The sequence below is a fragment of the Tamandua tetradactyla genome, chromosome 14, assembly GCF_023851605.1.
Source record: "Tamandua tetradactyla isolate mTamTet1 chromosome 14, mTamTet1.pri, whole genome shotgun sequence".
NCBI lineage: Eukaryota > Metazoa > Chordata > Mammalia > Pilosa > Myrmecophagidae > Tamandua > Tamandua tetradactyla.
The window spans coordinates 14206118-14220858 of NC_135340.1; the positions used below are offsets into that span (position 1 = coordinate 14206118).

Genomic DNA, 14741 nt, shown 5'->3' on the forward strand with positions numbered 1-14741 from the left:
ATGGATTAAAAAAACATGAGCCAACTACGTGCTGTCTGTAAAATATCACTTTAGATGCAAAGACATTAACAGGTTGAAAGTAAAAGGACAGAAAAAGATGTTCAATGCAAAGAGTAAGCAAAGGAAACCTGGTGCAGCTATATTATTATCAGACAAAATTAATTTTAAGATCAATATTGTTACTAGAGTCAAAGAAGGAAATTATATAATGAAAAACGGGTAAATCCATTAACAAGATTCAAGAATTAAAAATATATATGCACCTAACAGCAAAGCCCCAAAATACATGAAGCAAAAAGTGACAGAACTGATGAGAAAAACAGACAATTCAACAATAGTTAGAGACTTCAAAATTCCACTTTCCATAATGGATAGAACAATTAAACAGAAGACTACCAAGGAAACAGAAAACTTGAACACTAGATACCCACTTGACACAACATGTATCTATAGAACACTTCACCCAAAACAACACATCCTTCTCCAATGTACATGGGACATTATCTAGGATATGTCATTTGTTAAGCTTTATAAGACCAATATATTTTAAAAGACTGAAATCATACAAAGCACGTTCTCTAGTCAGAAGAGAAAAAAATATATAACAGAAGGAAATTTGGAAGACTCACAAAAATGTGGAACCTGAACAACACACTCAAACAATGAGTAAAAGAATAACAGGAAAATTAGAAAATACCTTGAAATGACAAAAGCAAAATACAACTTACAAAAGCACAGGGGACAGAGTGAAACGGTGCTCAGAGAGAAATTTAGAGTCATAATAAAAAAGACTAAAGCAGAAATAAACAAATAGAAATTAAAAAACAACAGAGAAAATGAACTAAACCAAACACTGGTTTTGAAAAGGACAACAGCAACAACAAATCAACAAAAGTGACAAATCTTTAGCCAGACTGACAGACAAAAAAAAGGAGAAGACTCAAATTACTAAAATCTGGAATGAAAGAGGATCATTACTACCATACCCTTGCAGGAAAAAAAAAGAATTATATATAAGAGAGCACCATGAACAAAGTATGCCAACAAATTGGATAACCTAAATGAAATGAACAAATTCCTAGAAACACACAAACCATCATAAAAGACTTAAGAAGAAATAGAAAATCTGACAGACTTATAACAAATAAAGAGATTAGACTAGTAATCAAAAAACATCAAAAAATGAAAATATATATATTTAAACCTCCAGGAATAGACAGGTACACTGGTAAATTCTACCAAATATTTAAAGAAGAACGAACACCAATCCTTTTCAAATTCTTCCAAAAAACAGCAGAGGAGGGAAAACTTGGTAAATCACTCAAAGAGGCTAGCATTATCCCAATACCAAAGATAAAGACACAACTACAAGACAAAAAAAACACAGACCAGTATGTCTTATGAACATTCATAGATGAATGAACATAGAGGATTTTGAGGTTTAAAATCCTCAAAAAAAAAATTACTAGCAAACTGAATCCAGCTTGCATGGCAAAAGGTTTATACACCATGGCAAAATGGGATTTATCCTTGGAATATAAAAAGAAATCAACACAGGGTGGTGCAACAGTGGCTCAGTGGCAGAATTCTCACCTGCCTGCTATTCCACAAATCCAGGTTCATTTCCAGAGCCTACCCATGCAAAAAAAAAAAAAAAAACCACAATATACCATATGAATAGAATGGAGGGGAAATAAGCCACATGATTATACTGATACACACAGGAAAAACATTTGGCAAAATCCGAAATCCTTTCATGTTAAAAGACACAAAACTAGAACTAGCCTGGAACTTCCTCAACATGATAAAGGTATATAAAGGTATATAATGATAAAAGATTGCATATATCTGAAAAGTTCTGGTATCCAGAATATAAAGAGCTCTTCTTATAACTCAACAACAAATATCAATAACCCAATTTTAAAATGGGCAAAGGTTCACAAAAGGACAGATATTGTATGATTTCCTTACTATGACTCTGGTAAAGGTAATCTCAGAGGTTACACTGTAGAATACAGCGGACCTAGAGGTACACAAAAGCTAGAGACAAAGGAAAGGCTACCCAAAGAGGCTGAATCTAAATGCAAGTGAATGCAGAGAAGTGATAATAACTAATTAGTGGGTTTAGAAACATTGCCATATTGAAGGTGAATATGATTGAAAGGGGATGTATAGTGTCATGTATCCCAATTATTAAATTTACAATTATAAATAAGTTCTCATACGAACTATTTCAATGGTTCAATAGTGGACAAAGAGTCAATAGTTAGAGGGATATAGGGTGAAAACTAAAAATGCATGTTATAGCCAATAGTTAACAGGAAAATATCAACAATACCATAGCACTACCAGAGGCAACTAACTGGGGGTGGGGGTAACAAGTGATAAGGAGCAGTTTTAATGTGATAGTTGGTGATGTTATACTTGCTGGTTCTTTATCATTATGGATCAATGAAAACTATCTAGAATTGAGAGTGATGCTGATTGTACAACCAAATGAAGATACTGTAAGACATGGTTTGTTTATTTTGGACATTATCCATGAGGTCCAATAGATGGAGGGAGCCAAAGGATACAATGACTGAAAAGTACAAGGGCAAATGGTGATACGATGCAATTTGGTGCTGCTACAAAAAGGAAGGGCATCGAGGGCACATGATGGTGCTGCTACACAAGGGAAGGGCATCGAGGGGAACACGAACTGAATAAACCCTGGGGACAAAAGCCTGTGCAGAATGGCCCAGAAACAAAAGAACAAATATGCTAAAGTCTCTCTCAGAAAATACTTATAAAAAAATGAGAGCCTGGAATGCGGGCCTCTATTGGAGCCACATTGGTCTGACGATATTTCTGAATTCTGAGAAACTGAGATATATGTGTATCAGCTGGTATTTCTCTGGAACTTGGAGTAGTTCTGTGACACCTGGGTCCTGGAAATGGAATCTCACAGCCCTGAAAGTTAACATAGCTATATATAATAACAGTTGAAGTGACTCAGAAAGAGATCAGGTCTCAATTAGAGCTTAAAATGAAGCCAATATTTGATTCCCCGTGCCTGCCCATGCAAAAAAAAAAAAAAAAAAAATGAAGCCTATCTGGCTAGGTCTAAGGTAAATTAGAATGCAAGGTGAAAGATGATAATATATGTACTTTAGAGCTTCACATATTGTATAAATCAAACACAGAGAGGTTTATATGTCTAGAACCTGAATCTTCTGAAATTCATAGTCTGAATCAGCCCCTCTGGACAGCGCCTTTAAAGCCCAGACTCTTGGAGTTCAGAATGGGAATGAGCCTTGTAATTCTCTATGGCTTGCTAGAGTAAGGGATACGTCTCAGGCTATGATGGGCTAATAATTAAAAAGTATTGGTAGAGTCCTGTGGGGATCTGAAAGGGGGGGAAAAATATATATATATATAAATAAAACTATTTGTGCTGTTTTAAAAGGATGAATGCCCCCTAGAAAAGCCATGTTTTAATCAAAATCCCATTTCATAAAGGTAGAATAATCCCTATTCAATACTGCATGTTTGAAACTGTAATCAGCTCATCTCCCTGGATGACATAATTTAGTCAAGAGCGGTTGTTAAACTGGATTAGGTGACGACATGCCTCCACCCATTTGGGTGGATCTTGATTGGTTTATTGGAGTAAGAGGAAACATTTTGGAAAATGAGAGATTCGGAGGGAGCAGAAAATGCTGTAGCACCACAAAACAGAGTTCACCAGCCAGCTGCAACCTTTGGAGATGAAGAAGGAAAACGCCTCCCAGGGAGCTTTATGAAACTGGAAGCCAGGAGAGAAAGTTAGCAGATGATGCCATGTTTGCCATGTGCCCTTCCAGATGAGAAAGAAAACCGTGAACTTCATCGGCCTTCTTGAACCAAGGTATCTTTCTCTGGATGCCTTAAATTGGACATTTCTATAGACTTGTTTTAATTGGGGCATTTTCTCAACCTTAGAACTGTAAACTAGCAACTTCTTAAATTCCTCTATTTAAAAGCCATTCTGTTTCTAGTATATTGCCTTCCGGCAGCTAGCAAACTAGAACACTATTAAACTCCCCCATTTGGGAAACAACCCAGACGGTACCCTCTCAAACATTGGAGACTCCCAAGAAAATAGGCCAAGCTCTGGATTTTGAGGCTTGCTCTCAAAAAACGTATTTTTCTAGGGGAGAAGCTAAGATTACCCAAAACGATGCCTAAAATCTGCTTCCAGGAAGTCTCTTTGTTGTTCGGATGTGGCCTCTCTCCCTCTAAGCCCATGTTGCGACCCCCCCTACATGGTTCAAGCCATTCAGGGTTGAAAATATCCCTAACGGTGAGATAGGGATGAGTCTGGCCCTGGCACCGTGGGTATGACAACAACTTCCTGATCAAAATGGGGAAAAGAAGTGTAATAAAATAAGGTATCAGTGGCCAAGAGAGATCAAATGGAGTCAAGAGGCTGTTCTACAGACTATTCTGGAGGCTGCTCTTATGCAAGGTTCAGTTAGATAGTGGTAATCGCCCTGGTTTGCTAAGCCCCAGTCAGCATCATTCCTGTTGACTCTTAAGAACACCCAGGGCTCGAACTGAAACTCCATAAAGATTTCATGCACTAGGTTTGCCTCCCTGTAACATATAATTCAGGTAAATCCTGAAACCCAGAGGGACTAGCCTGTCCAAGATCATCAATTAATTACATCCTCTCATTCTTCATTGTGGACACCCCTTCCCAACATGAAAAAAGTGGGAACAGGCATTCCCCAAAGATCCCTATAGACTGGGAGAAGGATTAAAGGAGAAGGAGGAGGTTTAACAGATAAGACGGGATATGACAAATGAGTATGGCTGCCGAATCACTATATCAATATTCTTTCCAGCCTCCAGTGTTTTAGAGCAGCTAGAAGGAAAAATCTGAGATGACGGAATCGCAGCCCAAGACAAACACTGGGATCTGTTCTGTAACTATTTGTTGAAGTGTGCTTTGAAGATTATTACTTTTTTCTTTCTTTGATTTGTATATATGTTATATTATACAATTTTAAAAAGTTAAAAAATGGGCAAATAATCATTTCTGCAATAAGATATATAGATGGAAAAAAGCATGTTAAGGTGTTCAGTAGGGAAATGCAAACTACAACGATGTTGATAAAATTATATATGTGTGTGTGTGTGTGTGTGTGTGTGTGTGTGTTGAGAATACGTGGAAAGCTGAAACCTTCATACATTTGCGTTGGAGATGTAAAATGGTACCATGTCTATACAAACTATTTGATAGCTACTGAAAAAATAAAATGTACAGCAAACACAACCAAGTAATTCTACACCTAGATATAGAAACAAAAACATATGTTCACACAGGGCAGGCAATGGTGGCTCAGTGGCAGAATTCTCGCCTGCCATACCGGAGACCCAGGTTCAATTCCCAGAGCCTACCCATGCCAAAAAAAAAAAAACGAAAGAAAGAAAGAAAAACAGACATTCACATAAAAACTTGTACACAAATGTTCTCAACAGCATTATTTGTAACAGCCCCCAAGTAAAAAAAAAACGAAATGTCCATCAATTGATGAATGGATAAACAAAATGTATGAATATCATTCTGTCATAAAAAAGAATGAAATACTCTTACAAACTACAACATGGATAACCTTGCAAACATTGTGCTATGTGAAAGAAATGAGTCACAAAAGACCATACATTATATGATTCCATTTATATGAAACGTCCAGAATAGGCAAATTCATAGATAGAAAGTAGATTCAAGGCTGCAAAGAAATGGGGAGAAAAGAGTTGACTGACCCCTATATGGATGGGGTTTCTTTTTGGAGTGATGGAAATGTTCTGGAATTACATGTCGGTGTGCAGCTGTACAACAAAGCAAATACAATAAAAACCACTGAAATGAACACTGCAGTAATTGGATTATATACCCCAACAAACACATTCTTAATGTTAGTCCGCGTCCTTGTGGGTGTGAACTTACTGTAAATAGGGCCTTTTGAATATGTTATTTTTACTTAAAGTGCGGCCAAAGGAATCACAGTGGATTTTAATCTGTATTACTGAAAGACTAACAAAAGGAACTCAAAAGTCACAGAAGCCTGAAAGAAAGAACATCACCATGAAATGGGAAGCAGAGAGACAAGGAACCACAAGGACACAGATACTTTACGAGGGTGAATTTTATGTTATATAAATTATATGTCAACAGAAAAAAATAAACTTTTTAAATAATTAAACTTTAAAAATTAATATTGAAAAAATAAAGCAGAGCCATCCTAATCCCCAAGCCTGTATGATGAGGGTAGTTGCATGCAGCAAAAAAACTTTCAAGGTGAAGGTGTTCACATGACTGGAGAAAATGCTGCAAAATCTGGCTGCCCCTCTCTGTGTCTTTTACCATTGCCAGCCTTGGAAAACCTAAGGTTATTGTTGCTTTCAGATTAAAAAAGAACCTGCTCAGTATGTGGAAACTGCAATCTCATTTCCCACCCCACAATATATTTCTCTTCTATAAAACTCACCTCAGTTAATGACCAAGCTTCCAGAGCCAGAAACCTGAGAGTCTAAAAGAATCCTCTCTCACCCTTCACATCCAATGAATGATCAAGTTGTACCATTTTAACTCTTAGCTAAACATCTCCCCCATTCAATACCCTCTTCTGTATCCCTACTATGGTTATTCTGTCATCTCTCTCTTAAGCCCTGTTTCTAGGTTTCCTCCCCTTACATCTAATCTCCAGTACTATCAGGAAGATCTATCTAAACCAAAAGTCTACTGAAAATCTCTTGCTGACCCCACTTTACACTCTAGTAATACAGCTTGTACATTCCTGTACACACCATGCTGCTTCATACCTCCTCTGCTTGGGCTATTCCCTCAATCTGGTAAACTCTCCCTAATCACTCAAGAAATTACAATCTCTCCCACCCCTGAGCTTCCCTAGCATTTGGTGTATATAGTTCAGTAAACACTTCATGGCTTTCTACTTTGTACAATTTTCTTATCTTCTCTCCCTTAACAGACACTGCATGATGCTAGTGGCTAAATCTATTACATTTAGACTCTCCACTGAACAGTTCCTTTTACTCAAATAAGAGCACGAGACACGACACAGTTGAGTGATCCGTAAATGAATGAATAAACAGCATGGCAGTAGTACATTTTTTATCCACATAACAAGGAACCATAGTCATAACTGCTTCATGGTTTAGATGGATTTTTAAACATTTTAATATAAACTTTTTAAAAACACGACGACATGAAAAACCCCACACACGTCAACAAAAACACCTATAAACAGGGAGAAAATCCTTTGCAACTGTTCATAAAACTGAACCTAAGGAAATCTCCAAATTTTACATCAACGAGACAGAGAATCTCACCTATGGGAATGCATCTCAGAAGAGCATTCTTAAATTGAAAAGAAATTTAGAATGAGAGTCCCAACTCCCCGCCCAAACTCAGGCGTCCTTTCCAAACAACAAGTTTCCTCACCTAAAGGAACTCTTTCGGAGGCACGGTCCTCAAGTTTCTCCATGTCGGAGGAACCACGTGTCACTGACCGTGATCAAAATAAATAACCTGACGGGGAGGCTTATTCATTTCAGGCATCCGGACACATTTACCAACACCTTTGCAAAATCCAGCCCAGCTCACTTTCCCAATCTCTGAACTCTAGGTTCCCTTCCACCACACGAAAAACGCCCGAACACCCAGCGACCTCGGCACAGGCCGGAACGGGCGGCACGCGAGGGCTGACCTCGGAGGCTCTGACCACGGTCGTTCAGACCCCAACGCCAGGGACTGATGCTTCCTCCCCGGGCGGCTCCCGCGACTCCGGGGCCACGTAACCCTGATCGCGCCCAGACTCACCCCGCGCAGCTTCTCCAGGATCAGCCCCAAGTACGGCTGAGGGGCAGCCCTGGGCCTCTCCATGGTACCAAGGCTGCCTCGGCTGTCGCCGCCGCGGCCACGGCCAGGCCAGGCCACCACAAGCCGCGGCGAACACACAGCGTGCAGTGCAGAACCCGAACCTGCACCCGCTCCCGGCGACCGGAGCAGACCACCGCGGAGCCGGGTGTGGGGGTGGAAAGGGAGGAGGGCGTCGCCAGACCTCACTGGCCCACTCCACCAACCCGGAAGACTCGGCCCACACGTTCCACTTTAAGTCCTGAGATTCGGTAGGTCGGAAGCCATCCCGCACGAGCCTGCGACGCTGCGGTTCCCTGCCGCACACCTCCCCGTCGGCTTGGTTTCGCCCGAGCAGCCGCGTGGAGGCGGGGAAGCGCCGGGCGCAGTAAACTTCCCCTCCTCCTTCGCGCGAGGTTCGCGGACGTGGCCCGGCCGCTCGCTCTTAAAGGGGCCGCCTCTCTACCTGGCGAAGCCGCCCACCCTTGAAGGTCGAAGGATTGGGATTTAGAGATTGAGCCTCCGGCTCTGCGCTGTGGGGTGCGGCTTCCCAGCCCCGGAGACCGCGACTGTGGGCTTCGCGGCGAGGCGTCCCCCGCGCCCTTGTGTCCCCTCCAGCCACCAGGCTCTCCCCCCGCAGCCCCGGCGCCTGCCACCTGCACCCCGCAGGGCCCTGCGGCGTCGTACCCGGGGGAACCCCGCCGACCGAGGAAAGCCGGCCGCCGCCTTCGTTCCGGTCAGAAAACGCCCGCACCGGTGCGTCCCGCCAGCCCGGCCCGGACCTTAGACTTTGGACAGTCAGGAAGGCTCCGCAGGTCAGCTGTGGCCTGGACAGAGTTTGACCTCTCCCACGGCGCAGAACGACGACCGGGTCTCGTCTGCCGAAGGAGGACGGTTCGAGGGGGTTGCCGACGCTCGCCTGAGTCACCTGGGCCCCTGCCAGGCGCGGCGACCTAAAGGCCATTATTCCCCGGTCACCTCGTGCTGGTCTGGCCCGGTGGACCCCGGCCGGGAGTACACTGTTCCCCTCTCGTTAGGGGACCTCAAAGAAGCAACTCCCCGCTCAATTTAGGACCCTGTTTCTAGGCCTGTTGAATAAAGGGCCGAGGGCTGGATGTGTGCGGGCAGAGGGTTTTAGCTGACGGGGGCTAAGGTAATCTCCTCTAAGTCCTGCCTGCCGACAAAACCAGTCACGCCAACTTCTGCCCCTGCAACCCTGGTCCTCAGGGAAGCCGCGGGGAAAAAGGCGCAGTTGCTTCCTCCTAAGCACACCACCTGTGCACTCAGGAGGTGAACAGAATCTCAAATCCTTGGGTGTCCCGAATGGACGCTCTTGTACCAACAGAAAGGTTGTGCCAAAAATACAAAAATGGCCCAAGTTCACCGCAGGGGACTCTCAGGACGAAGGTGCGGCCTACTTTTTGAAGCTTACATCAGCCTAAGGAGATTGAGGAACTGCCAGTATCAGAGAATAGCAGGAATTGCTTAATAATTTTCCGTGTTTAAGGTGTTACACAACCTTAATATGTGTAACATGTGTTGGACGCTATGTATCTAAATTATGTGAATAGCTTATTAAAGTCAAAACCAAACAAATCAAAATGTTGTGTTTTGAACTTCAAAGAATGTACGCGTGGGTTAGAATATTGTTATCACTCTATAAAAATTCCTCGGTGAGTCTGAACGTTTTCAGGAAACTCCATAACCATTTTCAGCTTAGGACCTGTTTGTTTATCATCTAAAACAAACCAACAAAAAAACATATCCCTTGACCCTCCCAACCTAAGGTAATGACAATCCAAATATTAAAAACATAGATTGATGACAAAAGAAAACTCTAAAAGTTTCTCCCTTAGGAAAAGCCCAGTAAAACTTAAACTCAGTATCAGATTCTAAACCTAGTTTATTTTCTACACGCTTAATAGTCATAAAGAAACTCACCTCTTCCTCTAGATCTTTCAGTTCCATTTTTTAAAAAGCTCATGTTAAAATATCCTAATTGTAAATAAAAGTTCTTCTGAGCACCTGTTATCCTTGAGAAAGATTCCACATTCTGATGCGTCCTTTACTCTTCTGTCTCCCCACGGACTGGTCCTGCTTTGACGCTCGCTTGCGTGGTAATGGGGTGCAACAGGTGGAGTTATGACTACCAACCCGATATCCACTTTCATGGACATCACTATTTCTTAACTACATTATTTTGTAAATATTATATGCATTGCTATCCTCTTAAAATCTATAATACGAATAATCCTGAACCTGGTAACTAAGGAAAACAAACCAGAACATTTTATTCTATACTCTATTAATGTATGTGTCCACTTCTGGGTCTGTGAGAAACTATTATTCATTTCAATTAGAAACTGTTAATCATTTCAGTTAGAGTATTTAATTTTTACCATGTAAAAGATATTCAAAGATTGTTCTCCATAAGCAGACGTGCGGTTTTACTTTCTTATATAGGACCTGTTTTGAAGAAAACGCAGAAATATTTTTGTGTTTATGACAGCTATAGAAAACATCCAAGAACAATGGAAATAGGCCAATTGGTAAATTTTATCCACCGCATAGGAGTTGACTTCCCTCATGCAGGGTTCTGTTGGAAAGCTCTAAGAACTAGTCACTCCCATTTAATTAAACCAGCAATGTTACAGGCTATAAGATCTAGTTCTTTGGAAGAAAATCATTGCATTCTCTTATGCTGGTGATATGTTCCTAGAACATTTTGAATCAAGAGCTACCAATTGAACACGAGATGGGTCATTTCCATTGCTTATTTCACATATAAATGCAGCATTCTAGTTAAGAATGTAAATGTTAGAAATCGCACAGTCTCCTCAATTGTAAAGTAGTTTAAAAAATATGTTGATTCTTATTACTTGAACACTACAACAAAATGTGTTCTGTATGAAATCTAACTAAAATTACCAGCAAACTGAAACAATTATCTGAAACATTTAGGCAAGAAGAAAGAGGAACATTTTTACCTAAATTTAACTGGAAAATGTCTCAAATTTTCCATTAACTGCAGCTGTTAAAAGCTATATTATTCCTTGACCAAGAGGGGGAAGAGTGAAATGAGACAAAGTGTCAATGGCTGAGAGATTCCAAACAGAGTCCAGAGGTTATCCTGGAGGTTATTCTTACACATTAAATAGTTATCACCTTGTTAGTCAAAATGTAATGGAGAGGCTGGAAGGAACTGCTTGAAAATGTAGCTGTGTTCCAGTAGCCATGTTTCTTGAAGATGATTGCATGATATAGCTTTCACAATGTGACTGTGTGATTGTGAAAACCTTGTCTCTGATGCTCCTTTTATCTACCTTATCAACAGACAAGTAAAACAAATGGAATATAAATAATAGGGGGAACAAATGTTAAAATAGACTGAAATGCTAGCGATCAATGAAAGGGAGGGGTAAGGGGTATGGTATGTACGAATTTTTTTCTGTTGTCTTTTTATTTCTTTTTCTGAATAGATGCAAATGTTCCAAGAAATGATAATGATGATGAGTATGCAACTATGTGATGATATTGTGAATTACTGATAATATATGTAAAGCAGAATATATGTTAAGAATGTTTGTGTTTCTTTGTTGTCATATTTTTTTAATTAAAAATTAATAAAAAAATTTTTTTTAAAAAAAGATGTAATGGAGAGGCTGGAGGGAACTGCTTGAAAATGTAGAGCTGTGTTCCAGTAGCCATGTTTCTTGAAGATGATTGTATAATGATATAGCTTTCACAATGTGACTGTGATTGTGAAAACCTTGTGTCTGATGCTCCTTTATCTACCTTATCAACAGACAAGTAAAACAAATGGAATAAAAATAAATAATAGGGGGAACAAATGTTAAAATTAACTTAGACTGAACTGCTAGTGATCAATGAAAGGGAGGGGTATGGTATGTATGAAGGTTTTTTTTTTGTCTTTTCATTTCTTTTTCTGAATTAATGCAAATGTTGTAAGAAATGATCATGATGATGAATATGCAGCTATGTGATGATGTGAATTACTGATTATGTAGAACAGAATGACTAAGTTAAGAATGTTTGTGTTTGTTACATATACTTTTTTAATTTAAAAATTAATAAAAAATTTTAAAAAACTGTATTATGGGTGCTTATGAATTCACTCAGATCTTAGTATTCTAGACCAGGCAGGTACTCTTCAGAATATTCAGTCCAACAATTATAAATGTAAAGTTGTATAGAGGCCAGATTGTTAAAATGAATGTTAGAAATTAAAGAATGCATATCTGTCAGCTTGAGCTTCTTGTTGCCATATGAAAATGGGAGACTATATTTTGACATCTTTCACTTTTTTAAGAGAACTCAGAAGTATAAATTTATATATGTACTCACCCTTTAAAGGTTGACAAGTGATGCCCAATTTTTTAAACAACACTCAACCTAGTTTTGACCAACAGCCTGTGATCTAATCTCAGTTCGTGATATCAGAATTTTAAAACTGAGACATTCCCAGAGGATGTTACTTTCTAAGTTAAAATATTAATTAATGAACACAAATTTAAATTCAATATTCCCATGTGTGCCAGTTTGAATCTGTAGTTGACCCCTGAAAAGTCATGTCCTTTAATTCTCGTTCAATATTGCTGGCTGGGAGTTTTTTGGTTGTTCCCATGGAGATGTGAGCCACCCAACTGTGGGTGGTAACTTTTGATTAAATAGTTTCAATGGAGTTGTGTCTCCACCCATTCCAGGTGAGTCTTGATTAGTTTACTGGAATCCTTTACAAGAGGAAGCATTTTGGAGAGAGTCCCTTTTTTAGAGCCACAAAGGCAGAGCTCATGCAACCAGAGACCTTTGGAGATGAAGAAGAAGAGGCCCCTGGGAGAGCTTCAAGAAAACAGAAGCCTGGAAAAAAGCTAGTAGACATTGCCATGTTCACCACGTATATTTCCAGTTGAAAGAGAAACCCTGAACTTCATCAGCTTTTCTTCAATGAAGGTAACCTCTTTTTGGTGTCTTAATTTGGATATTTCTATAGACTTACTTTAATCTGGACATTTTCACAGCCTTAGAACTGTAAACTTGCAACTTAATAAATTCCCCCTTATAACAGACATTCCATTTCTTGTATATTGCTTTCTGGCAGCTAGCAAACTAGAACACCATCTCTGAAGAATTTCAATCAAAATATTTCAAGTAAAATGCATTTGACTACATGTATTGACTCCACAAAAATAAGTATTCTGAGTATAGACTCTATTATATAAAATATAATTTTGTATATCATGTACTGATTAATATACAATAAATTTTTAAATTTCATAACTTCCCTAGTATAATTCCTGGGGGAGCAGGCTTACAGGTGGAACATATGTCAGGAGAACATTCCAATAAGTAGAATTAATTCCATGGGAGTTGAAAATTTTATAATTACTATTTTTATAATCATCATTATTTTTAATTTTTTCTTCCCTCCTGTGTTGGTCCAGATCTCTAGCTAAAGATTTTGTTTATCTTCAAGACCAACACATATACATAAGTTAATCACTTCTCTGGGTTTATTCACCAGGTAATGTCAACTCTGTGGAGCCTAATACAGAAACCAAGTGAGAAGGAGGCCTCGAAGCACTGACCTCACAGTCAGTGGTACCACTATCTACCTGGTCATTCTAATTGGGAACCTGATTGCAATTATCCTCATTATTCTTTTTCCCTCTTCCTACTGTATCCAATTAATCATTAAGTCCAATGAATTCTATCTACAAAAGATAGACAACTGGAGAGCCAATTTGTCTTTGCAATCATCCCAACAACACCATAATGTATTATTAGGCCAGTAGTTTTAAAATGTATCTAATGGGCCAAATCCAATCCATATATTTTGTCTGGACTGTATTTCATTTAATCTGAATATTTGCCAGCATTAAAAACTGGGAGATTTCTCACTAAAATCCATATTTCCAGTGCTTCTGGGGAAATCAGATCTGGCAAAACAAGGTTGAAGTAAATATTGGCTATGTCCTTTAGACAAAGCACATTCTCTGTTTGGCTGTAGTTGTCACCTTTTCCTATGCTTCACTCATTTCATTTGAGCTTGTAAATCCTGATTTAGAACCACACCTTTTATTTCCTGAATGAATGCAATAACTGCTTGACTGAGCTCTCTGCCACTTGTCTTGATGCCTTTAATCCTTTTTTGACAATGTTATCATGAAACTCTTTCATTTTATTCCCTTCTTAAAATTCTTAAGTAGTTTTCCATTATCTACAGGTTAGAATTCGACTCTCTACCATAATACACAAAGCTATTCCTAATTCAATTCTTTTATACATCGTCAGCCTCACCCTAAGTTCAGTGAGAGTGAATTGCTTATAGTTCTCCAAAATTGCCATCTTCTCCCCCATGCCTATACTTTTAAAAATGCTTTTTTCTCCACCTATAAGTCTTTCCTTTCTTTGCCTAAGTGCCATTCTTCCTTCAAGGTCAGATGAAGTATGATCTCCTGTAGGATGTTCTCCCAGGTTTCTCCTCCCCACCATCTCTATCAACTAATTCCAATCTATCTACCAGGCAGTTCCTCCTATATGTCAGTAGCATTCTGTGGATATTATGGCCCTGTATTATAATTATTGCTTTTCTTATCTTTGTCCTCCAACTAGAGTGAACTCTTTCAAGGCAACCACTATTAGATTTCATCTTAAAATTTAAAGTTTAAATTGTCTTGTCAGAAACAAGACAAAGATACCCTCCGTCACCACTGCTAATAAGCATTGTATTAGAAGTTCCAGGCAGAGCAATAAGGCAAGAAAAAGAAGCAAGTGGCATCCAAATCGGAAAGAGAGTAAAACTATCTCTATTCACAGT

The 14741-nt window shown here is 39.5% G+C and overlaps 1 protein-coding gene across 7 annotated transcripts in view; it reads right to left on the reverse strand.

The window, feature by feature from the left end:
* MIA2 (MIA SH3 domain ER export factor 2) overlaps positions 1-14741 on the reverse strand; it is a 207927-nt gene that overhangs the window by 123733 nt on the left and 69453 nt on the right. Inside the window, exon 1 of one of the 7 annotated variants that reach the window (XM_077126881.1) lies at positions 9845-10014. The exons of 4 other annotated variants lie outside the window; for them this stretch is intronic. In XM_077126881.1, the coding sequence (XP_076982996.1) occupies positions 9845-9871 (27 nt within the window). In that variant the 5' untranslated portion in view covers positions 9872-10014. Of the gene's footprint in view, positions 1-7867; positions 8057-8590; positions 8776-9844; positions 10015-14741 lie in introns of those variants that run through there. 2 more of the 7 variants (XM_077126882.1, XM_077126880.1) reach the window with 2 other exon arrangements.